The following is a 27,388-nucleotide window of genomic DNA, read 5'->3' on the forward strand; positions in this document are numbered from 1 at the left end:
TTCAAGTCTCTGATAAACCATCCCACCAGTCCACTCACTAAGCAGTCCGTCAGTGGAATTTACTGAATGTTCATTGTGTGCTTTCAAATTATCGAACCGTTGTCATCTCCTAGCCCCTCTGGTGGACTTTTAGTTACATGTCTTGGCTTCAGTAAATAGCATGTCCCCAGAGTTTTCTGAAAGCTTACAGTTTGGGACTTTTATGTTTTCTACACAAGGTTCCTACTTGTCACTTCAGTAAAATTCAGCTTTTGTGCTCAAACTCTTCGGCTCCTGAAATCGTAGAATCACTTAAGTATCTGGTTTTGATTCTCAAGGTCTCTTGAGAATGTATAGTTTGGTGTAGCTGACTTGAATAGTAGTTTCTAGAGCAGCCTAATGCAAAATGGATGTTCTCGCCCAAAATATCTACTGTAACTAGCCGAATGGCCACGATCCTTGAGCTTCTCCCCTCATTTTGAAGGAAGAGGTTTTGAGTTCTGAAAAGGAAGAAAGTATTTTCAGTGTCCTCAAAAATGAACTTTACCTGTGAAGGCTGTCTGGGTTTAGAAAACTCATCATAATTTAAAAAGTTCCCAGTAGGCTTTAAAATGACTCTCAGGAGATAAGAAAGTCTAGGGAAATGAAAAAGTGTGTGAAGATCGAGAGGGAGCTAGAGCGGCAGAGCCTGCAGACTTATACAAAACTCGACATACTGTCTTTTAAAACATTTGTATTTTCAGTTATCTACCCAGGCAACCGAGTCTGTGTGGTCTTCCCCAAACCTAATAATAATTATATAACAGTAAGATTTCCGAAGGGCTTTCTCTCTGGGTTAAGCACTGCACTAAATTCTGGAGTAGATACAGTACAAGCAGATTGAAGCTCACACTCTAAGGGGGAGGGGGAACAGATATTTGATGGCTAATGAATGATTGATTGGTCGATTGACTCTCCAACCCTGAAATCTTTGTACTCGAATCCTACTCCAAGGTTGACTGTAGAACAATCAGCTTGGAAAAACAAAGAGGCACCTGGAAGCGTTATTAAGGGAGAAGAAATTTGCAACTATCACTTTATGGAAACCTCTGGCATTCTATAAATAAGAATCAATAATGATTACCTTGTAATTTAAGGCAGATATGCCAATAACATATATCAGTTAAAACTTTAGGGTCTTGATTTTAATTGTGGTTTTTACAGATGAAAAAACTGTGATGCTTAGAAGTCAAGTTGAGAAACAGCGTGGCATAATGGAAAGAGCTCGGGCTTGGGAGTCAGACGGTTCAAATCCCAGATCTGCCACCAATCAGCTCTGCGACTTTGGGCAAGTCACTTTACTTCTCTTTGCCTCAGTTATCTCATCTGTAAAATGGGGATTAAGACTGTGAGCCCCACGTGGGACAGTCTCATTACCTTGTAACTACCCCAGCGCTTAGAAGAGTGCTCGGCACATAGTAAGAGCTTAACAAATGCCATCATCATCAAGTAACTTGCCCAAGATCACCCAACAGGCCAATGACAGAGCTGGGATAAGAATCCAGGTGTCCTGATTCCCGGTTCCATGTTCTTTCCCCTAGGCCACACTGCTTAATACCTGATGATGGTAAGGCAGGAATTTGCCGTGAAGTTGCTTGTGGGTTTGATGGGGTTGTGGAGAAAGTTTGGGGGTACATAACACCCATCATCCTTGAATAATGAATAATAATTATGGTATTTAATCCTATGTGCCACACACTGTACTAAGTGCTGATGTTAGTTGCCCTGGGGGACATTGCTGCTTCACCCGCCGCCTCGTCGCAATGAGGTGCTATTCAACCACTATGGCTCTCCTCTCTGTGGGTAGGTCACTTACTGTACCACTGGATGACGGAACTTTTTAAAACTCTCCTTTTCATCATAAATGCCCGTCAGTCGCATGTAAAAGAGGAGGTAGATGAGCAATGGGCCAGTGTATTCTGCCAGGAAAACCTGGAATTGGAAAGGAAAAAAATAGCTTCATTTGGGATAGTGTATTAATAGGAACGTCAAGTTAAAAGTGTCTATCTTCTTTAATTCCAAGTGGTTCAGTCCACATTAATGGAGAATGGATGGCTGGATAATCAAAGACAGAAGTGTGAAATACTAAACTATATCTTTCTCCTCGTCCTACTCTCAGATTTCTAGATCTCATCTTTATTTGCACTTGAATCTGTGACCTCTGGTCACTTGATATTCGCCCCAATCTCAGCCCCACAGCTTTTATGTACATATGACAAACTATATTGTGTGTCTTCCCTTCTACACTGTAAACCTGTTGTGGGAGAGGAAGGTTTCTATCAGCTCTGCTATTACTGAACTCTCCCAAGTGCTTAGAGCAGATCTCTGCACACAAGGAACACTCAATAAATACCATTGATTGATATGCAAAATCGGTCAAGCCCAACATTTAGGACAAAAATGGGTGTATTAAAATATAACTTCCTTAGTGGCTTCTGTTTTATGAGTAATATACTGCGAGTAAGGTTTATGTCAACTAATAAATCAGTGATATTTCTCAAATATCTAGAGTGTGAGTCACGGTATCATAATTTACCCAACATTGAGATGAGGTAAATATCGGCTCAGAAAGGAATGATTGTAGGCTAGAAATAGAATGAGTCAATCAGTGGTATTGATTGAGCGCTTACTGTGTGCAGAACACTGCACTAAGCACTTGGGAGAGTCAATACAACGGGGTTGGTAGACACATTCGCTATCCACATGAAGCTTAACAGCAAGTGAACTGTGGATGGGAGGTGAAAGATCAGTAGCGAAAAGGATTCAACATATACTGTAGAAATGATTCACTCTGATTTCAACACCTTTAGGAGTTATTCAACAGTGACAGAGAAATGGCATTTGTGTGAAGAAAGGAAAGGTAAAAATTCTGTTTTCCTGCCTGCTGTTAATTAAGGATATCAAAACCATTAAGGTTTGACAGGCCTTACTGTTCTTTGAAGCCATCTGGCTGTTTTCCCTGGCCTATCCCTTGTGCAGCTCAATGGAAAAAAGAGAAAATTATAGTTTCAAGGGCTGTTTGACCCGTATCTCTCATCTGTTATCAATTTCTATGACCGCAGTAAATAAGCCAGCTTAAAAAAGAAATTTCTGTGAACGGTTTGCAAGTTCCTGAAATAGCGCATCTGTAAAAGGCATTAAAATAAGAACTCTTTTCTATCCCAGCCATCTAATATTTGAAAATGAGTCCTCATACATCCGGAAATCTCATACACTACAGCATCCTTCAGACTACTGTATTTAGGTCCTTAAACAGGGTCTAAGGACAGTAAATAATGGTTTCAAGGCACTGATGAAAGTGAGACTAACAGCTGTTACCAATAAGCCCAAGAGACCTTCTCTAACAGGAAGCATTAATGCTATGAGAGAAAAAAAAAATAGAAAATTAGACATCCTTTGAAAGTTGAAGAAAAAGGGGAGAAAAGAAATGAAGAAGACATAGATGAGTCAATCAGTGGCATGCAGTGAAAATTCATTGAGTACAGATCTATGATCTAAGCCTTTTGGAGAGTGTCGGAATTAGAACACATCTTGTCCTTAGGAAGTTTATCATCTAATGATTCTATATACACATATACGTGTCTCCGATCTAAACTATGAACCTTCACCAAAAACAAGTTAGTATTGCTCCTTTACCAACATACTGCTTGAGAAGTAACAGCCAGGCAAATGGAGGGATTGTGTAAAGCATTTTCTTTTGTTTGTTTTAATATCTTCTAGGGAAAGACATCCAACATTAAAACTGTGAAACCTTACCATATTTGCAAGAGACAATAACAAACAAATGAGAACTCCACTAAATAACAATACTGAAAAGGTACTTAAGGGGTAGAGCTCCATAAACAAAATTAGTCATTCCTTTATGAGACTGCTCTAGTTTGAAAAGCGACTGACATCTGTAGTTTAGGGTGTGAATAAGTAGTATTTAATTTAGAATGACTTCGCCACAATTCGTGATATCAGCATTTTGGATGAGTATTTATTTAGTGGATTCATATGACCTGTTCTTATAATGCAAATTCTGTAACTCTCCTACACGGAGGAGTCTATTTAGCACCGATTATTGGTTATAGAACAGCTTCATTCCAGCAGCTGCCTACGTTCTATCTTAGAGGTTGATTTGGGCCAAATCAATCCAGACACAGATGGAAGAAAGCAGGGTGGCCTAGTGGACAGAGCCCAGGAGTGAGAGGACCTGGGTTCTAATACCAGCTCTGCTGTGTGACCTTGGGTAAGTCACTTAAATTATCTGCACCTCAGTTCCCTCAGCTGTAAAATGGGAATTCAATCCCATTTCCTCCTACTCGGGCTGTGAGCCCCATGTGCGACAGGGGCTTGTATCTACCACAGTGCTTAGTACAGTGCTTGACACATAGCAAGCACTTATCAAATACCATTACTAAAAAAACTCCCAAAACTTGCAGGACTCTGAATATGAGAAGAAAGACCAGAATTTCAATGCCCAGGCATCTATGGAATTGGAGATTCAAAACTTTTTAGCAGATTGTCAGTAGTCTATGAAGCTTCATACTAAACTGACGGTTTCCAAGGTTTGTTATTCATTCATTCATTCATTCATTCATTCAAACTTATTAAGCACTTACTGTGTGCAGAGCACTCTACTAAGTGTTTGGGAAAGTACAATACAAAAATAAACAGTGACAATCCCTGCACATAATGAGCTCACAGCCTAGGGGGTGAGATAGAAAGCAGAAAGCAATACAAATAAATAAATTATGTTTAACTTTCTCTGAGACAATGAGATCTGGACCTTCTGCAGAAGACACCTCCAGCTTCTGGGGCATTTTCACCTGTGTCACCTATGGTGGGTGACCAGTGACAGATCAGGATCAATCAATCAGATTTATTGAGCACGTACTGTTTGCAGAGCATTGGGACAAGTTAGTGAACTTCTCTGTGCCTCAGTTCCCTCATCCTCAAAATGAGGATTCAATTCCTATTGTGTGTTCCCTTTACTCTGTGCTTAACAAATAATATTATCATCATAATCACTATTACCATGATTATTATTATGAATCATCATCACTGTTATTATCAGAACAGGTATTCCCCACTACAGTATATTTTAAATGGAGACAGGACCAGGGTGCTGTTTGATGGGGTCCTAGGAAATCTATTCCTAGCCTAAGGTCATTTCCACTCTTGGACCAAAGCTGATCTGAGGGTTTAGGACGGTACCAGAAGCAGCGTGGCTCAGTGGAAAGAGCATGGGCTTTGGAGTCAGGGCTCATGAGTTCGAATCCCAGCTCTGCCACTTGTCGGCTGTGTGACTGTGGGCAAGTCACTTAACTTCTCTGTGCCTCAGTTCCCTCATCTGTAAAATGGGATTAAGACTGTGAGCCCCACGTGGGACAACCTGATTCCCCTATGTCTACCCCAGCGCTTAGAACAGTGCTCGGCACATAGTAAGCACTTAACAAATACCAACATTATTAACATTATTACCAGATGTCACTGACATCCTCAGATTGTGGATAATTTGGGATGGACTATATCAGTGGCAATTATCTTCATTCCAAATTCTTGCAACTGCCCCAGAACTGAGTTATTCCAGGGGCAAAGATGATAGAATTTGATATGCCTGATTTCACTAATTTTTCTTCTGTCAGACTTTCCTCAATAATAGGGGTGGCCTTTATGGCTCAGAAGGTCTTAGAGACATTTACTGCCAGTGAGTACGGATCCAGCATCTGCACATCAAACTATCATTTTTGTTTTGTTTTTGGTCAGATTCCGGCACTGAAATAAGCATCTTTTAAGATGTGCTGAATTTATCAAAAATACTCTCTTTATCTGGAGTGCCCATATCATTTTAGTTGGAAACCAGATTTGGGGGATATTACCTTTAGATTACAAGTTACCAGTGACAAGAATAGGGAGAAGATCAGGGGAAATGAGTGAAGGAAGAAAGAGAATGGATGCAAAAAAAGGCGGAGTTAGATCTAGAGTAGTGTGGAATTGAAGTTGAATATATTCTGAGCATGTACCTCTGCAGACTTGCAAATTCAAACACAAAGCAAGCAAGAGTACCGGGGGAGTCAGTATAAGGAAATGAATCATCATCCTTATCACTGTTATTTTCATCATTGTCATACATATTTCTTGAGCATTTACAACATATACAATATTGTGCTAGAGAAGCGGCGTGGCCCAGTGGAAAGAGCCCGGGCTTGGGAGTCAGAGGTCATGGGTTCAAATCCCTGTTCTGCCACTTGTCAGCTGTGTGACTGTGGGCAAATCACAACTTCTCTGTGCCTCAGTTCCCTCATCTGTAAAATGGGGATTAAGACTGTGAGCCTCACGAGGGACAACCTGTCGACCCTCTATCTACCCCAGCACTTAGAACAGTTCTCTGCACATAGTAAGGGCTTAACAAATACCAACATTATTATTATTTACTACTAAACACTTGGGGACACACACAGAGAAGCAACATGGCCTAATAGAAAGGTCTGGTAGTCAGAGGACTTGACTTTTTCTTCCAGCTGTCCCTTGCCTGCTGTGCAAATTTGGGCAAGTCATTTAACTTCTCTGTGCCTCAGTTTTCTCTTCTGAAAAATGGGATTAAAATATCTGTTGCCCCTCCTTCTTAGACTGTGAACTCTGTGAGAGAGGGATTGTGTTCAATCCCTTTATAGCACACCAACTCTGGTGCTTGGTACTCAGTAAACGCAATCATTATTATTATTATCATCACCACCAGTGAAAAATGGATTTGAAAACAGCTCCCATCTTACAACTCATGGAGATATAACATTTAACAAGTCCTCAGGAAACACGTCCTATTGTCAAGGCAATACAACCACATCCTCCACTTCACCTCCTTCCCCATGAATAAATAAATTAATAATAATGGCACTTTTTAAGCACTTACTATGTGCAAAGCACTGTTCTAAGCGCTGGGAGGATACAAGGTGATCAGGTTGGCCCACGTGGGGCTGACGGTCTTAATCCCCATTTTACAGATGAGGTAACTGAGGCCCAGAGAAGTTAAGTGACTTGTCCAAAGTCACACAGCTGACAAGTGGCTGTTGCACCTATGCAGATAGTGGAAGTTTCCCTTCCTCTTTACCTGATTTCTTCTCTCTTTGGCGCTGGGTTACATCACTGGCTCTTTACTGCAGCCGTTTTGACTCTAAATAGGTTTGTACATAAAATGATTGCATGCACTTTACGCTGAGATACACCTTGGCCCACCTACTCACTTGAGACCCTCTGTGCCCCAGCAGAAACACGACAGACAGGAACAAAAGAGGGCGAGTGGCACTGTGCAAACAACTAGCCCTAGAATCAATTCCTTCATACAGGTTTTTGGTCCCAAAGTCTTCTAGACTCGACCTGGTCTTTCTATGATGAAAGTCTCCATTAGTTTTGGGGGATGGAGGACTTCATTCAGTTGTGTTTATTGAGCTCTTACCGTGTGCAGAGCACTGTACTGAGTGCTTGGGAGAGTAAATATAACAGATGCATTCCCTGTCTGCAATAAGCTCAAGTTCTAGAGGATGGAAGGGGTGCATGACATTCCTGGGCACAGTGATTGTGAGACTAGTAGTCACCATATAACCCTGCCCTGGTTGGAGCGTGTCTTCTCTCCTCACTTCCCACCTTCCTTTCATTTTTATGCACAGTATCCTAAATGCCTTCTAGACTACAAGCTCCTTGTGGATGGAGATCATATCTACTAAATCTCCTCTGTATCAAGCATAAACTCCTCACTATTGACTTAGAAGCTGTCCATCACCTTGCCCTCTCCTACCTCACCTCCCTTCCCTCCTTCTACAGCCCAACCCGCACACTCCGCTCCTCTGGTACCACTAACCTTCTCATCAGGCCTCGCTCTCACTTGTTCCGACATTGAGCCCCGGCCCAAGTCCTACCTCTGGCCTGGAATGCCCTCCCTCCTCAAATCAGCCAAACAATCACACTTCCCCCCCTTCAAAGGCCTACTGAAGGTTCACCTTCTCCAAGAGGCCTTCCCAGAGTAAGCCCCCCTTTTCCTCAGCTCCTTCTTCCTTCCCCATCACCCCGACTCACTCCCTTTGCTCTACCCCCACCCCGCAACACTTGTGTATGTATGTACATATCTATAATTCTATTTATCTTAGTGCCTGTTGTTTTGATGTGTATAGATCTATAATTCTATTTGTATTGATGCTACTGTTGCCTGTTTACTTGTTTTGATGTCTGTCTCCCCCTTCTAGACTGTAAGCCTGAATGGTCTCTCTTTATTGCTGAATTGTACTTTCCAAACATTTAGTACAGGGCTCAGCACACAATAAGCACTCAATAAATAGGACTGAATGAATGAATCTACCAAATCTATTGCACTGTACCTTTTAAAGTGCTCAGTACAGTGCTCACAGTGAGCAAATATAATTAACAGATCGATTGATCTGTCAGCGTGAGTCTAAGAGCTTCAGCAATGAAATGGCTTAGGGGCGGATTGATGGATATTGTCTCATTTCTGAAATGCTGAGCAAACCACAAATGCACACCACTTGATCTTAACCCATTAAAAGAAAAAAGATGACTAAAGTTTGTTGACTACTGAACTTTTCCTAGGGCAAATGCAGCTTAAGGGAATCACTCTGCAATATTTCCCACTTTGACAGAGCCTGCCATAGTTTTCATTTCTGATCGTATGGGAGAAAATAGTCAACAGACTCCTAGTTGGCCTTATTAGCGAAGGTTTTGGTTGCATTTTGATTTTCAGAGTATTGAGCTGAATAGTCCCTCTTCCTTTTTCAGTCACATTGCTGCCAGAGGGGCACAAGAAGGGCCAAGAGGAAATGGGCTCCAATGAAAAAGACTCAACCAATCTCATGCCATGGCCCAGTGTTAGAGAAATTTAGTCTGTTTCTTGCTGATACTCTGATATGGTGGTATTTGTGTTTAGTGCTTACTCTGTGTCTAGCACTGTTCTAAGTGCTGAGGTAAATAGAAGTAAATCAGGTTAGATCCAGTCCAGTAGTCCTGAGTAGTCCAGTCTGCTACTAGTCTGCTGTGTGACTTTGAGCAAGTCACTTAACTTCTCTGTGCCACGGTTACCTCATCTGCAAAATGGGACTCACAGACTAAATAGGAGGGAGTACAAATAGTGAATACCCATTTGACAGATGAGGAAATGGAGGTTCGGAGAAGTTATCTGGCAAAGGTCTCACAATAGGCAATTCATTTAGCTGGGATGAGAAACCAGGTTCTCTGCCTCTCAGGCCCAGGTTCTTCTCAGTAGGTCATGCTGATAGAAGACTGAAATTGTTATACTTGCCCAATTTACAGTGGAGGAGACCCAACTGAGAAAATCTGAAAATGTGTCTTGTTCTTTCTAGGTATGTGCCCAGGAACTAAGTGCAAGCTTGAAATCTAGAATGTTTTTTGCTAATTTTTGAGTTTCTGCTCTGCTTCATAGAATATTAGAACCTCCCTGGTCCATCTGATTGCTTTTCGATTGTGATAGTTAGGGCCAGAATCTTACTTATTCTCACTGTACTCTTTCCTAATGCTTTGCACACAGTAGGTACTCACTGAATACCAAAGAATGATTGAATGAAGGAAGGAAGAGAAACTAAATACAAACCTTGGGACATCTCTATTGAGATATGAAAGTGCTTATAGTTGTTGGTAGCATTTAGTTCTCTCCTATGGATCAGTGCCTGATCATGGCAGGAGCGTCTGTGACTGCTATGAAACTTAGAGCTAAGCCACTGACAGAGATTCTCTCACCAGGGTTACCCATAATGGAAAGGTCTAAGCTGAAATGTCAAAGTGGATTTACCTGTGCTGGGCAGCAGGGGCATGGGAAAAAAATCAAAGTCAGAGGATGAACTGATCGAAATGTTGATTAAAAACAAGGACAGAGACTTAAGTTTTAATTGTGTGGAGGAAGGCAATGGTGAATCACTCGTGTATTTTTCACCAAGAAAACTCTATGGATAAAGTTCATAAACTGACTATGAATCGGAAACGACCCAAAGGCATTTGACGGTTTTTCATCGACTGGATTTTGATTTTTGATTTTGACTTAAGAGCATTATCTTGGACTCTGTAAATTTGCTGAGATGATAGTTTAGTTAGGTGAAAGGTGTAATCCAGAGACCAATCCATAGACCTGCTGAGATGTGTAATGGTTTAGTCTTGAAATGCTCGAGGAGAAGCAAGCTACTGAGGCAGTATTGAGAAGAAAAGTTGTAATCTTTGGAAATTTTTCTCTGAGTGAAAAATGGATTTCTCCATAAATCCATTAAAATGGTCCTGGGCCTGAAATTTTAGACCTTGGGACTACTTGTTGACTGACCGTTCTTTGAAGTTCTTGCTTTCTAATGAATCAGAGCCCAGTTCACTTCTGCTCTGCTCATAAATCACTGACCAGATAAATTGAACAACTCCCATTGAACACTAAGAATCCTTACTGGGATGGGGAGGAAATATTTGGGACCTAGAAACAGGAATAATATAGCATTACAAAGAGAACACTATTCAGTAACCCGGAAATGAGGCAGAAGGTGGGGTTGGATAAAACATTTTAGATTCTGAGAGAGGGAGAAGGGACCTTGTCTGACCTGATTATCTTGAACAGCAATGATGATGATGATGAAGGTATTTGTTATACATTTACCCTGTGTCAAGCACTGGGGTTGATACAGGTTAATCGGATTGGACACAGTCCCTGTCCCACATGGAGCTCGCGGGCTTCATCCTCATTGGAGAAGCAGCGTGGCTCAGTGGAAAGAGCACAGGCTTTGGAGTCAGAGGTCATGGGTTCGAATCCCGGCTCTGCCACTTGTCAGCTGTGTGACTGTGGGCAAGTCACTTAACTTCTCTGTGCCTCAGTTACCTCATCTGTAAAATGGGGATTAAGACTGTGAGCCCCACGTGGGACAACCTGATTCCCCTGTGTCTACCCCAGTGCTTAGAACAGTGCTCTGCACATAGTAAGCGCTTAACAAATACCAACATTATTATTATTATTATTATTATTATTTTACAGATGAGGTAACTGTGGCACAGAGGAGTGAGTGACTTGCCCAAAGTCACACAACAGAAAATTAGCGGAGTGGGAATTACAACCCAGCTCCTTCTGATTCCCTGTCAATTCTCTATCTAGTCCTTATTCTCTATGAACTAGGCCATGCTGCTTCCTGGTAGGTACTAAGGGCTTAAGTGCTGGACACAAACTAAGAGTTTAACAAATATCATAAAAAAAACCCCATCTAGATAGAGATTGTGGATCCTGGGCCTCCCATCTTGGTATTGCTCATTCTGTTTAACCTAGAATACGCAACAAAGGAGTTTGTAGACAGATTGATTTTTATCATAATCCAAATTGTCCATGATTGTGATTTGCAAGTAATTCCTTTTCAGTTTCTTTCTCCTCTTCCATCCCTCTTTCTTTCATAATATCTAAAACCATAATCCCTAGGCATTTTTCAAAAGGAGGGCTGTTCAGAGGCATGAAAAAAAACCTTCATTTATTTCTACTCCAAGGCCCAGATGATAGTCCTAGTAGAATTCAGTTACTGACATGCAAATTGGGTAATCCATCTCTCACTGAATATCCTAATTTGGGTTCTCAATCGGTACTCCCTAGCTGTGTGATTCCCAGATCTCTTCCCAAAGTTGTTGCGTTCCTTCTGGCTACCGTGTCGGGTTGGCACATTTTGATTTTCGAAATGTTAATCAGGTGAAATCCTTCAAGGCACTGTGATAGGCAAGTGTTTTTTCATGGGTACTAGATTGGTTTCATAGTCTGAATTACTAGGTTACCTCATCTTCTGATCAGGGTGAGGAGTGGAGAAGGGGGAGACGAGACTTTCCGTGAAGCTTGAAAGAAATGAACACGGGCCAACTGCACACGCATTTTCATCCGCTGCCGCAGCTCATTTCCTCGGTCTCCCAAGAAATGGCCAAAGTGTAGGAAAGTGCATTTTCCTTCACCATCCTGCATCATTTTTCTGGGTCCTAGAGTGGCTGCCAGACTGGGAAAGTAGGAAAGTGTTTTTTCCTCTGCTGTCCTGGCTCATTTTCCCAGGCTCCAGAGCAACAACTGGAGCAGCCGAAGAGGAAGGCATGTTTTCCTTTACTGTTTTGGCTCATTTTCCTGGGCTCTGGAGTGGCGTCCAGAGCGGGGGAAACAGGAAAACCTGGTTTCCCCACCCCTCATGTTTGTTTAGTTTTTTTATTTAAAACAATGAAAAATGAAAACAAATAAAAAATGAATACTAGCCGAACTGATCCCGCTGTGGGGTGGCCCGCAACTCACCAACCATCCCCATGTTTGCTGGGGAGGCATGTGGGGTAGGCACCAGTCTGGCACCAGGTTTTGTCACGTGACTTGCAGGGAGAAGTGGCGCCATATTTTTTAATTCCTTCACCTCAGGATCGGTAAAATTAATAGGATGCCCAGACAAGTTTGTAAGCCCTCCACTCTCTTGGGTAAATCGCACTCCCCTACATGGACTCCATCAGGGAAGTCAAAGTCTCTGTTCCCCAGGCATCGAATCCCCATTTTACAGACAGGAAAGTGGGATACCAAGAAGGTGAGTGGCCTGCCCAATGTCACACAGCAGACGAGTGGCAGAGCCAGGATTAGAATCCAGATCTGCTCTGTCGCAGGATCACGCTCTAACCACTAGAAAATACTAATTTCCTTAGATCCTTGTAAGTGGGGTAGTTCATCCAGATTGGGAACTCAGAAGCAGGAGCTAAGCCAGAGTGATGCTGAAGTTCAAAAAATATCAAACACAGAGCCAACAGCCAAATTATTGCTGGGCAGATGACAGATCCACTGAAAACAAGGCCGTCTGGAGTAAAATCAGAATCACGGTCACCATAACTGAAGGGGATGGAGAAAATGTATTCTCATAGTGTGTGCTACCTGGGAACTACAGGTTTTAGAGATCAGAAGCTTCCATTCCTTAGAAATGTCTGGGAATGAAGCCTTCGAAAAGGTCTTATTGTGGGCGGCCTTGAATACACACACTTATGTGGCAGAGATCATGTGTATTGCTTTCCATTCCTGGCAAAATCCCAGACAGACTTGTCCTGAGCCAGCCAATCAACTGAATACCTACAGGGCGCAAAGAATTATATTGCTCTCTCTTCCTATGCATTTAAAACACTTCTATGAATAGACCGTGTGTGGGCACTGGAGTCTGTAGGTTTTGGTCTGATTTCCCTTTTCCCTTTTCTTCGCTCTCAGTGAATATTCAATTGTGTTTCAGTGTCTGATCTGCGAGTGATCGTTCTTAAGGCATTATGAATTTTTCTTCCACTACCAACTCTGGAAGACCAGCTTTTAGAGAAGCAGCATGTTGTGGTGGCTAGAGCCTGGGCCTGGGTGTCAGATGGACCTGGGTTCTAATCCCAGCCCCGACACTCTTCTGCTGTGTCATCTTGGCCAAGTCACTTCATTTTTCTGGGCTTCAGTTCCCTCATCTGGAAAATGGGGATTGAGACTGTGAGCCCCGCATGGAACGGGGACTGTGTCCAACTCGATTTGCTCGTATCCACCCCAGTGCTTAATACGGGGCCTGGCGCACAGCAAGTGTTTAAAAAATACCAGCATAATTATCATTATTTCTGTGAATGCCACATGGTTATTGATTGTGCTCCTGTGGTTTGGATTCACCATCTGATACGTACAGACCGTAAACTCTTCTCTAGACTGGCAGCTCCTTGTGGGCAGAGGACACGTCTGTTACACCGTTACTCTTCTAAGCCCTTAGAATAGTGCTCTGAGAAGAGTAAGCTCTCAAAGGGGCTGACTCATTAAAGAAATTGGAATCAAGCGCTCGTAGTTATTAAATGCTTACGATGTCCAACCTGATTAGCTCGTGTCTTCCCCAGTGCTCAGTACAGTGCCTGGTACAAAACAAGTGCTTAACAAATAACACAGTCATTATAAACTGAAGCACTGTAAGGAGTGAGAGGTGGGAACCTAACATTATTTCCATCATCATTAATTAGAATTTGTTGATGTTCTACTCTGAGTGGGACAGGAAGTGACCATTAAATATCGACAAATCCACCCAAATGAGATTGTCCTCAGTTCAGAAGCTGAAGATCAGAGAAAAACCAAAACGAAAAAAACAAACAAAAAGGCCCAACAAAGTATCCGCTACTTCTTTTACCCTCCTCTTTTCTTTCACTTCTTCCAGGAGAAATGACCTTTTCAAGAATTCAGATCAGCAGATCTATCTGTAACTTTCCATTCAGGAACTTTTTCATATGTTCAGAACAGTGATAAAGGAACAATTTTGCAAATACCATTTAAATGAATATTTTTCCCCCTGAAGCAGGAACACATTTGTTCGGCCTCTATTAATTATGGTAAATTACGCTTTAGTTATTTTCCTTTGTTAGACAGGAGAAAGTACTGTGCATTGAAGAAAGTAAGAGTTTCGTTGGCATAATTCTCTTTAGCTGATAATACCATTCACGGACAGGTGTGCAAGCTCCTTATTCAGACTCCCTTCGGCTTGTCAACTGATATTGTTGACAGTTGGGGTCAGCATTTGATAGATCTTCCTTAGATATGTTGATTGTTCTATTTGAACAAAGGCTGATGTTCTCGGGTTCTAATCAGAGGTATGCAAAATGACAAGCAAATTTTTGCAAATTTCGGAGTTGTTTTTCTTTGTTTTTACAGCGTTCTTCATTTTAGCTTCCTTGTCCCTAAAATGCTTTCAGGGAGGGAACTGATGTTTTTCTTCGCTATTACTAGTCAGTCAGTCAGTTTATGGGAAGGGAATGTGCCTGTTTGATTGCTTTTTGTTGTATTGTCCCAAGCGCTAAGAAGCAGTGTGGCTTCATGGATAAAGCCTGGGCCTAAAAGTCAGAAGATCAGGGGTTCTAATCCCAGCTCTGCCCCATGTCTGTGGTGTGACCTTGGCCAAGTCACTTAACTACTCTGGGCCTCTGTTACCTCATCTGTGAAATTGGGATATGAGTGTGAGCTCCATGTGGGACAGAGACTCTGTCTAACCTGATTAAGTTGAATCTATCCCTTCACTTAGAACAGTGCTTAGCATGTAGTAATCACTTAAAAAGTTATAATTAATTGTATTAATAGTAATTAATTGTTAATGCTTATTATTACAGAGTGCTCTGCCCACAGTTAGCACTCAAGAAATATGATTGATTATATCTCCTACATCTTCTGCCCCCTCAAGGCTGACTCTAAGCACAACCAGGCTTTCTCCAGTTTGGGCTGTCATATTGGGCCTCAGACCAGGGGTAAGGGGACCCCAATCAATATTTTTGAAGTTTGAGGACCTCTAATGAGTGCGAAGCACTGTACAAAGCACTTTGGAGAGTTCACCAGCAGCAAGCCACTCATTCCAATCAATCAATGGTATTTTTGAGCACTCAGGACGTATAAAACACTGCATTATAGGCTTGGGGAAGAACAACAGAAATGAGACACATTCCCTGCTCTCAAAAGCTTACAATAAAAAGTGTGAAAAGGAGCAAAATTATTTTCAGAGAGCAGGAGCAGGACCAAGATTAGGAAAGAAGTGATGGAACTGCAAATAAATCAGGATAAAGTAAAAGTAAGTAAATGAATGCCTTTGCATTTCCTTGACATCCCCATGTAGACATTTTGTTTTGTTTTGTTTGCAACTGTACCCATCCACAGTTAGTTAAACCAATAGTCATGGCAAAGGGTGAAGCCCGACCCTACTGCATCACCTGCTGTTTGCTGTCTTTTTCATCACCTACAGTTTCATCCTGTTGTCTTCCAGCCAGCTCCCCTCCTCTTCCTTGGACAGTCTGATGTGCCATGAATTTTTAACTTTTCACCATTAGCTACAAACAGTACCCGATTTCACCTCTAACATAGGGGTTTCTCTAAAGCCCAGTGATTGCCAAAGGATTATAGTATAGAAAAAAAATGTACCTATGTGATGAGAATACAACTAAAATAGCAAATTGTCAAAGATGGCTGCTGAGCAGACATGAAAAAGGCACTGCAAACTAATCGCGGAAGACTTTCTGAAGGAGGTGGGTTTTAGGAGGTCTGCAGAAATCGTGAGTAGAAAAGCAGGGAATGGGGAGGTAGTAAATCTGTCGTGTAGGAATCAAATGTTTTCAACCTTGAACCTCAGCTCTCTTAGGTGTATGAACCCTAATGGATTCAGGAAACTAATTTGTTCTTGCAACAGCCCAATTTCTCTATTCATTCAATCAAATGGCATCCAGGAGAGAGATAGGAAGATAAAAATTCAAGGGAAAACCTTGCCTAAGCTTCCTCCCTCTACACATGGCCCTGAATTCATCAAATCTTCCATTCTCTCTGCTTCATGTTTCCCTGCCTTTTGCCGATTTTTGCCTCCATATAGAGATCTCTGAAAAATCTGGAAGTTTAGCTTAAAAAAGGATAGGGGTCTACAATGTCTCCATAGCTCTGGTGGAATGGGGATCTATGGTTGGGAACTGAGTGTTAAATGTGATTCTATGATAACATAATAGTATAGAGAAGCAGCGTCGCTCAGTGGAAAGAGCCCGGGCCTGGAAGTCAGAGGTCATGGATTCATTCATTCAATAGTATTTATTGAGCGCTTACTATGTGCAGAGCACTGTACTAAGAGCTTGGAATGTACAAATCGGTAACTGATACAGTCCCTGCCCTTTGACGGGCTTACAGTCTAATCGGGGGAGACAGACAGAGAAGAACAATGGCAATAAATGGGTTCTGAATCCTGGCTCTGCCACTTCTCAGCTGTGGGACTGCAGGCAAGTCACTGTGGGTTTGCAAATCCACATCCTGCCAACCTACTAAAATCCTAAGTAAGAGCATGGGGAGCGAAAGTGTCCACCAGCTTTGCTATTTTGTATTCTCCCAAACAGTACAGTTCTCAGTACACCCTAAGCACTCAATCAATACAATTATTTGATTGATTGGTATTAGACCAGTAGTAGTAATTGGGTACCATGCATTAAATTAAGCCCTTGAGAAGGACAAAATAGAAATATGAGCTGTTGGCTACCAACAAGAAACGCTAACATGGGAGAAAAGTACAAACATATTTACTACTAGAGAAATTAAAGCAATTAATTGAATGCACATTTGAGTAAACATTCAAAGGTGCTAAGGGGGCCGGTGAATTTTTCACAGTACTTTCTGATTAATTTGAAGCTACTCCACCTCTAGAACAGTGCTTGACACATAGGCTAATTGAGTATCATAATTGATTAATTCATCAAAGGGTCTGGAAGTTTAGCTTAAAAAAGGATAGGGGTCTACAATGTCTCCATAGCTCTGGTGGAATGGGGATCTATGGTTGGGAACTGAGTGTTAAATGTGATTCTATGATAACATAATAGTATAGAGAAGCAGCGTCGCTCAGTGGAAAGAGCCCGGGCCTGGAAGTCAGAGGTCATGGATTCATTCATTCAATAGTATTTATTGAGCGCTTACTATGTGCAGAGCACTGTACTAAGAGCTTGGAATGTACAAATCGGTAACTGATACAGTCCCTGCCCTTTGACGGGCTTACAGTCTAATCGGGGGAGACAGACAGAGAAGAACAATGGCAATAAATGGGTTCTGAATCCTGGCTCTGCCACTTCTCAGCTGTGGGACTGCGGGCAAGTCACTTCACTTCTCTGTACCTGTTACCTCATCTGTAAAATGGGGATTAACTGTGAGCCTCACGGGGACAACCTGTTACCCTGTATCTACCCCAGTGCTTAGAACAGTGCTTCACACATAGTAAGTGCTTAACAAATACCAACATTATTATTATTAGATAAGTGCTTACTATGTGCCAAGCACTGTTCTAAGCACCGGGATAGATATACGGTAATCAGGTTGTCCCACGTGGGGCTCACAGCCTTAATCCCCATTTTACAGATGAGGTAGCTGAGGCACAGAGAAGTTAAGTGATTTGCCCAAAGTCTCACAGCTGAGGTGACAGAGTCCAGATTAGAACCCACAACCTCTGACTCTCAAGCCCATGCTCCTTCACACCTGCCCTATATGGATAGGAAATAGCCATGGAAATAGGATGGTCTAGTGGGAAGAGCCCAGGTTGTTCCAGTTCTCCCCCAGCCTGCTGTGTGATCCTAGGCACGTCACTTCACTTCCCCATTCTTCAGTTTCCTCAGCTCTAAAATAGGGATAATATACTGGTTCTCCTTCTTAAATGGGTTCATTGGGTCTATTGAACTAGTTAGAAAATATCGCTAATATTTGGGTAGTGTAAAGTATATTTGCTTTTGGTTTGGTTCCAAGAAGTATTTGAGAAAAATGAAAACTACATTTCGGTTTCTCTACTTTGGAAAATCTAAAGAAATTAGATATGATAAACATTTTCATTTAACTGTCTTTTGTCCATTTTTTTTCTCCTGAAATATAATTAACGTCTTTTATGGAAAACAGAACCACCTCAGGGATCTCTCAAGGAGTAAGATAGTCTACTTTGGTTAACATTTACACTAAATAGCAATATAGTAAAGGAGCTTTGTAGGGTAGGTGATGGGTATGTAGCGATCATTGGGATTTGCTTGAAAGTGCTCATTCTACACTCAAAATTGATTGGGTCACCTCAGTGATTTTCAGTGGAAGCTATATTACGACTGCTCGAATTCCATCATCAGATTCTGTTTGAGAATCCTGTTCCAGCACTTTTCCTCCTGCAGGTGATAAACCAGTAATTTTAATGAACTCCCTGGGACTGTAGTTTTTCTCCTCAATAGCATTTGCATCAGCCAAAGCCTTTTTGAGCTCTGAATCGGAATAAAAGATCACTGAATGCTCTGGTCATTGAAGACTATCATTTTACGCGATACTTTATAGAGGGCTTTTTAATAAGCCTCTAGATAGCCTTTTTCAGGAAAATTGAAAGCTATTAAAAGAGATTAGAAGTAGGTAATGTTTAACAATGATCTTTCCTATAAAAGTAAAAGCAAAAAAAGAGTCATTTGGCACATAGAGAACTGCCCTTCGTTTTCACAGATGGTGACAGGGAAGGGGAGATCCTAACTAGATGAGTTGGAATGGCTGAAAAGACTTCGTGACTAACACTGGTTCTTTGTGCATAAAGATAGATCGTCCCTTGATTTCACACTCCTTGAGGGATCATGCCATAGCCTCAGTAAATACCTTCAACCAACTGACTGATGAACCGACTGATCTAGGCTGCGCTGAAGGGTCCGTCTCACATACGATGTGTCGGTTTTTGAGTGCGCCTCTTGGCATCCGGATCTTCACAGTTCATACTTACTTCACACATAGTAAGTGCTTAACAAATGCCATTATTATATTATCATAGAATCACAATAAACACTCAGTTCCCAGCCTAGATCCCCATTCCACAGGAACTATGGAGACAATATGGAAAACAGAACCACCTCAGGGATCTCTCAAGGAGTAAGACTGTCTACTTTGGTTAACATTTACACTAAATAGCAATAAAGTAAAGGGGCTTTGTAGGGTAGATGATGGGTATGTAGCGATCATTGGGATTTGCTTGAAAGTGCTCATTCTACACTCAAAATTGATTGGGTCACCTCAGTGATTTTCAGTGGAAGCTATATTACGACTGCTCAAATTCCATCATCAGATTCTGTTTTTAATCCTTTTTTTAATCAGTCGAGATGGCTGCTTGCCAGCAGGTACGCCTGCCCCCCCACTCTAACATCTCCGTGTTAGAGATGGCATCACTAGGCCTTCAAATTGTTTACTGTATCTTTCTCTTTCAGTTCCTGTAAGAGCAGCAGCTTGTGTATTCTGTTTTCACATATCTTATCCTTTAAAGCTGTGTTGCTAATCCTCTGAGATTGTTCCAGCCTGTCACTGTCAGGAATTCATTCATTTAATCGTATTGATTGAGCACTTACTCTGTGCAGAGCACTGTACTAACCACTTGGAAAGTACAATTCAGCCATAAAGGGAGACAATCCCTGCCCACACCGGGTTTAGTAATCTTATCCTGTTCTTTGGTGTGAGGTTCCTTCTAAGCAGTGTGGCTCAGTGGAAAGAGCACGGGCTGGGAAGTCAGAGGTTATGGGTTCAAATCCCAGCTCTGCCGCTTGTCAGCTGTGTGACTTTGGGCAAGTCACTTCACTTCTCTGGGCCTCAGTTCGCTCATCTGTAAAATGGGGGTGAAGACTGCGAGCCCCACGTGGGGCAACCTGATCACCTTGTACTCCCCCAGTGCTTAGAACAGTGCTTGGCACATAGTAAGTGTTTAACAAATGTCATCATAATAATAATCTCCCCACCGTACCTACTAGATTGGGAGATTTCTTGGTACCAGGGACCATGTCTTATTGGGTCTAGCAGAGAAATCATAGGAATGAAAATCAGAAGGAGATTTGGCTTCTAACCCCAACTCTGCCTCTTGTCCATTGGATGACATTGTACAAGTCACTTAACTTCTCTGTGCCTTAATTAGTTCCCTCATAAGTAAAATAATAATAATAATGGCATTTGTTAAGTGCTTACTATGTGCCAAGCTCTGTTCTAAGCAATGGAGGGATAAAAGGTAATCAGGTTGTTTCACGTGGGGCTCACAGTCTTAATCCCCATTTTACAGATGAGGTAACTGAGGCCTAGCGAAGTGACTTGCCCAAAATCACAGAGCTGACAAATGGCAGAGCTGGGATTAAATTAATGAGAATACTGGTTGCTCCCACCCCCTTAGACAGTAAGCCCACATGGGGCCTGAACTGTATCAGTTCTGATTGTCTTGTATTTACTCCAGTGCTTAGTATAGTGCTTGGCACATAGTAAGCGATTAATACATAGTATTGTTATGATCATCATTATTATTATTACTGTAATTACACAGGATCCGACACACCATTGAACACACAGGAGTCCCTTAGTACATCCCACTGACTGAATGAATGAACTAATAAACAGATGAATACAGGAGGAAACTGGTCAGGGAGCCGGATGGGTCTCCGCGATATATAAAGGTCGAACAATCATATAGCAGATTGAACACAAGCTGCCTTGTAAATCTTCGACTTGGTTCAGAGCGTAATTTCTCACCGTCATCATCCACTGCTACGCAGTCTGCCTGAACCATGCTGGGCTTCTAAATTTTGCTTTCTTCTTCGGAAGCAGCGAGGCCCAGTGGGAAGAGCACAAGCCTGGACAGAGGACCTGGATTCTAATCCTGAGTCTACCACTTATCTGTTGGGTGACCTTGAGCAGCTCACTTGACTTCTCTGTGCCTCAGTTTCCTCCTCTGTAAAATGCAGATTTCAACCGCTACTTTCTACTTGAACTATGAGCTCTGTGTGGGAAGATCTTACATCTTCCCCTGCACTTAGTAAACTGCTTGACACATAGTAAGTGCGTAACGAATCACAAAATCGTTCACTGTAATTATTCCTCTTTGTCTTTCTGTGCCTTTTTAGATAGTAAGCAGCCTAAGTAGCAGAATTTGGTAGTAATAATAATAGTAATAATAATAATAATGATGACATTTGTTAAGCCCTTACTATGTGCCAACCACTGTTCTAAGTGCTCGGGTAGATACAAGGTAATCAGGTTGTCCCACATAGGGCTCACAGTTTCAATCCCCATTTTACAGATGAGGTAACTGAGGCACAGAGAAGTTAAGTGGCCTGCCCAAGGTCACACAGCAGACAAGTGGCAGAGCTGGGATTAGAACCCACGTCCTCTAACTCCCGAGCCTGGCCTCTTTCCACTAAGCCTCGTTCCCTCTCTATGTTCTGCCTTCTTGATGAAAATCCTAGTTAGGTGCTGTAAACTGTACCAGCTGTAAAGAGGTACCACACATCAGTTTTCTTCAGGTTTATTCTGCTGTGCTGAATCTGTAAAGTGATTTTTCATGTTCTTGTGTTCCTTCTTGTGTAAGTGCTTTTAGAGGAAAGACATCTGCAGAGAGCAGGTCCTGAGTCAGTCTCAAAGACTCTTGATGATGCTTGTAATCTTCTGAATTGGAATAATTTCCGAGGGACTGAGAAGCATTTCAGATTCTATTTTCAAGCCTCTCAGTGCATCCTCTAACCTACCTCCCCAGTTGGGCCTCTCCTATTAGAATGCAGGCTTCTTGTGGGCAGGGAAAATATCACTTCTCTGTCTTGTACTTCTCATAGAACATAATATACTGCATTCCACCCAGGATACACTCAGTAAACATCCATACTACAATAATAATGTTGGTATTTGTTAAGTGCTTTCTATGTGCAGAGCACTGTTCTAAGCGCTGGGGTAGAGACAGGGTCATCAGGTTGTCCCACGTGAGGCTCACAGTGGGACATAATCCCCATTTTGCAGATGAGGGAACTGAGGCACAGAGAAGTGAAGTGACTTGCCCACAGTCACACAGCTGACGAGTGGCAGAGCAGGGATTCGAACTCATAACCTCTGACACCCAAGCCCGGGCTCTTTTCACTGAGCCACATTGCTTCTCTTACTACTGCTGCTTTAGAATGTTATATGTGTAAACAGAATAAATAACGAGTTCACAATCAAGGCTATTTATTGAGCACTTGGGAGAGAAATAATAATGATTATGGTATTTGTTAAGCGCTTACTATGTGCCAGGCGCTATACTAAGCTCTGGGGTGGATACAAGCAAATCAGGTAGGACACAGACCATGTGCCACATGGGAGTCACAGTCTTCATCCCCATTTTACAGATGCGGTAATAGGCACAGGGAAGTTAAATGACTTGCCCAAGGCCACGCAGCAGTCAAATGGAGTTAGTAGCCATCAATCAATCAATCAGTGGCTTTTTCTGAGTGCTTACTATGTGCAGAGCACTGAACTAAGCATTTGAGAGAGTATAATACAACAGAACATGTTTCCTGAATAATGACAATCCAAGTAACTTGTTTTGGTAGTCTTAATGATTGCTGCTTTTGATCATATTAAAGCATTGATTTTTTCCCCTCAAAGTCAGAAATTGAAAATATGTATGAACATTTAGCATATAATTCCCATAAACTAAATAATATTCATTAGAAAAGATAAAGAGGTCATTCAGCCATCTGATGCAGAAATAATCAATAGGAGTGGTAGATCCCAGCTCTGTCCTTTGTCATTGTGTGACGGTGGGCAAGTCAGTTAACTTCTCTGGGCCTCAGTGACCTCATCTGGAAAATGGGGATGAAGACTGGGAGCCTGACGTGGGACAACTTGATTCCCCTGTATCTCCCCCAGCGTTTAGAACAGTGCTCTGTACATAGTAAGGGCTTAACAAATACCAACATTAATAATAATGATAGTGATTGTGATATTTATTAAGAACTGACTTTGTGCCAAGTACTATTCTAAGCTTTGGGGTCGACACAAGGTAATCACCATCACAGTGTCGGTCATTGGGGGCTCCGAGTCTAAAGAGGAGGGAAAATAAAGATGGAATCTCCATTTTACAGATGAGGAAATTGAGGCCCAGAAAAGCTAAGTCATTTGCCTAAGGTCACACAGCAGGAGAATGGAGGAGCCTCCACCTCCTCTCTTTTCAGGGTGCCTGTGGTGGTCCAGACTGGCTTGTCTCAGTGGAAAGAGCTTGGGCTTGGGAATCAGAGGTCATGGGTTCGAATCCCAACTCTGCCGCTTGTCAGCTGTGTGACTGTGGGCAAGTCACTTCACCTCTCTGTGCCTCAGTGACCTCATCTGCAAAATGAGGATAAACTGTGAGCCTCACATGGGACAACCTGTTGACCCTGTATCTCCCCCAGCCCTTAGAACAGTGCTCTGCCCATAGTAAGCACTTAACACATACCAACAGTATTATTATTATGAGAAGCAGCGTGGCTCAGTGGAAAGAGCCTGGGCTTCAGAGTCAGAGGTCATGAGTTCGACTCCCAGTTCTGCCACTTGTCAGCTGTGTGACTGTGGGCAAGTCACTTAACTTCTCTGTGCCTCAGTTCCCTCATCTGTAAAATGGGGATTAAAAGTGGGTGAGCCCCATGTGGGACAACCTGATTACCCTGTATCTCCCCCAGCCCTTAGCACAGTGCTCTGCCCATAGTAAGCACTGAACACATACCAGCAGTATTATTATTATGAGAAGCAGCATGGCTCAGTATGAGAAGCAGCGTGGCTCAGTGGAAAGAGCCTGGGCTTCGGATTCAGAGGTCATGAGTTCGACTCCCAGTTCTGCCACTTGTCAACTGTGTGACTGTGGGCAAGTCACTTAACTTCTCGGTGCCTCAGTTCCCTCATCTGTAAAATGGGGATTAAAAGTGGTGAGCCCCACGTGGGACAACCTGATTACCCTGTATCTCCCCCAGCGCTTAGAACAGTGCTCAGCACCTAGTAAGCGCTTAACAAATACCAACATTATTATTATTATTATTATTACATAGGCAGGAGAGACAATAGAGGAAATAGAACGGAGAGAGAAGATATCTATCCTTCTTAAGCCTAAAGAAACGCCAATTTAGTTTGACTTTCAAGACTGAAGTGGAATATTACAACATGCAGGATCAAAGTTTACACGTGCCCACTGTAAGAGACATCATAAATCCCATTACTTACCGTGGTCCAACCAACCTGCTGACCCAGGTCGGTAAAGTAGAGGGTAACGATGGAAGAGGCTGCAAGACTTTGAATGCTAACAGAGTCCTTCAGGAAGAGACCACCTAAAAGGGCAAAAATCAACAAGGCCACAGTTTGAATATTTTACATAAATAACAATCGGGCTGTCGATAGTGCGATTTTGGGCATCGGGTGAAGATTAAGGCCAGTTTCTCCTAGAAGATAAAGGAAAGGGTAAGAAGAAAGGATGTAGACGACAGTAGCTGTCAGCCATTCCTATTAGACCACTGAGGAGCAATCAGTAGTATTTATTGATCGCTTATTGTGTGTGGAGCATGCTACTAAAAGCTTGGGAAAGTACGAAACAGCAGAATTAGTAGACTTAATAGTAATAATGTTGGTATTTGTTAAGCGCTTACTATGTGCAGAGTACTGTTCTAAGTGCTGGGGGAGATGCAGGGTCAGCAGGTTGTTCTACGTGAGGGTCACAGTTAATCCCCATTTTGCAGATGAGGTCACTGAGGCCCAGAGAAGTGAAGTGACTTGCCCACAGTCACACAGCTGCCAAGTGGCAGAACCGGAATTCGAACCCATGACCTCTGACTCCCAAGCCCGGGCTCTTTCCACTGAGCCACGCTGCTTCTGTCCACAAGAATATTAGTCTAGAGGGGGACGCAGTATGTCCCGGTGGAAAGAGTCAGGGAGTCAGAGGAGCTGGGTCCTTATTCCTGCCTCAGTCTCTTCATCTATACAAGCAGCAGCGTGGCTCAGTGGAAAGAGCCCGGGCTTTGGAGAGAGACCATGGGTTCGAATTCCCACTCTGCCACTGTCAGCTGTGTGACTGTGGGCAAGTCACCAAACCTCTCTGGGCCTCAGTTACCTCATCTGTAAAATGCAGATTAAGACTGTGAGCCTCACGTGGGACAACCTGTTTACCCTGTATCTACCCCAGCGCTTAGAACAGTGCTCTGCACGTAGTAAGCGCTTAACAAATACCTACATTATTATTATTACTACAATAAGGATTCAATGCCTCTTCTCCCTCCTGTTTAGGCTGTGGCTCCGACTGGAACAGAGACTGTGTCTGAGCTGGTTACCTGGTGTCTACCCCAGTGCTCAGTGTGGTGTTTGGCACATAGGAAGCACTTAATAAATACCGCCGTTTCCAATTATCTGGACCTAGTATTTAAAGCACCCTTGGATTTTTCAATCGACAAAGATCCATGGAAGGAATAAACTAGAGTTAAATTCCTCCCATGGAGGAATAAAAGCTGCTCTCTGCCTGTCTCATCAGGATTAGCCATTAGGAATCCCATTTAATTTGAGCTGATAGAAAATGCCAGCAGTTTATAATCAGTGAAGTTGACGAGTTCTCATTTGAGTTTAGAGTTTTTCATTTGACCATAGACACTCCCTATTCTATCGTGGCTGAGAAGTTCTGAATAAGCCTTGATATTCTTGGGCGTGAGTTTCGCAACCGTCGGTTTAACCAGAAGCCGACGTGTATCTCGCCGACCGTGTAAGGGCTTTCTCATTTGCTGACATCAGTAAGCTTAGGTCAGGCTCGGACGATGACCGCCCTTTAAGAAGATCGCTCATCATTTTATCAAGAAGGCAAAGTGAATCTGATACGCGCGGGGATGCTATTTTCACACACAAAAAAATCAGTGTTGAGCTTTCATGAATGAAAGTGATGAGGTCATGAGGAAACCAAAGAGGGAATATTAGTGGACACATGGAAAATTCACAACTGACCTGAGGACTGCGTGGCAAATCGAGACGGAGATGGACATCATACACATATACACACATGCACACGCGAACATATATACACACACACAATGACACAGACACACTCTCTTAATATGTCTATCTTTCATCCCAGCTTTCAGGAGGGATGAAAGCTGGGAGAGAAGCAGTTTGGCTTAGAGGATAGACCCCGGGCCTGCGAGTCCGAAGGACCTGGTTTCTAATCCCGATCCCAGTGCATGTCTGCTATGTCACCTTGGGCAAATCACTTAACTGCTCTGTGCCCCATTCACCTCATCTGTAAAAAAATGAGTATGAGCCCACTGTGGGACAGGGATCTGATTAACCTGTGTCTACCCTGGAGCTTAGAACAGCGCTTGGCACGTAGTAAGTGATTAACGAATACCATAATTATTCATCCTTATTATGCTCCTTGATCTCCTACTCTATTGCACAGCATCAGTGATTGTTCAGTTGCTTTCAGAAGCAGCATGGCTCAGTGGAAAGAGCCCGGGCTTGGGAGTCAGAGGTTGTGGGTTTGAATCCCAGCTCTGCCACTTGTCAGCTGGGTGACTGTGGATAAGTCACTTAACTTCTCGGTGCCTCAGTTCCCTGATCTGTAAAATGGGGATTAAGACTGTGAGCCTCACGTGGGACAACCTAATTACCCTGTATCTACCCCCGCGCTTAGAACAGTGCTCTGCACAAAGTAAGAGCTTAACAAATACCAACATTATTATTATTATTATTTTTATCATTATTATTATTTCAGTTGTCCCATTGAGGAGCCCACACAGACACCGTTGGTTGGATAGCTTACTCATCTCCATTTTACCTGGGCAGGGAATGTGTCTGTTGTTATACTGTGCTCTCCCAAGTGCTTAGTACAGTGCTCTGCACACTGTAAGCTTTTGATAAATACGATTGATTATGTTTCACCCTTTGGGGCTGAATTATGGAAGAGTAGCTTCAATGCAAATAATGATAATAATGAACATTATTATTGTGGCATTTACTAAGTATTAAGCACTGTAGTAAGTGTGGGACAAATATAAAATAATCAGGTTAGACCATGGTACACATGGGGCTCAGAGCATAAAAAGGAAGGAGAACAGGTATTTTACAGATGAG

At 42.5% G+C, this 27,388-nt stretch overlaps 1 protein-coding gene across 3 annotated transcripts in view; it reads right to left on the reverse strand.

Moving 5' to 3' along the window:
* The window catches only part of TECRL (trans-2,3-enoyl-CoA reductase like), a 108,309-nt gene that overhangs the window by 25,057 nt on the left and 55,864 nt on the right, over positions 1-27,388 (reverse strand). For all 3 annotated transcript variants that reach the window (XM_029074267.1, XM_001510987.3, XM_029074268.1), the window contains exons 4-5: positions 24,509-24,612; positions 1,835-1,950 (exon numbers count right to left, since the gene is read on the reverse strand). In XM_029074267.1, coding sequence (XP_028930100.1) covers positions 1,835-1,950; positions 24,509-24,612 — 220 coding nt within the window. The remainder of the gene's footprint in view (positions 1-1,834; positions 1,951-24,508; positions 24,613-27,388) is intronic.

This window comes from Ornithorhynchus anatinus, chromosome 10, assembly GCF_004115215.2.
Source record: "Ornithorhynchus anatinus isolate Pmale09 chromosome 10, mOrnAna1.pri.v4, whole genome shotgun sequence".
Taxonomy (NCBI): Eukaryota; Metazoa; Chordata; class Mammalia; order Monotremata; family Ornithorhynchidae; genus Ornithorhynchus; species Ornithorhynchus anatinus.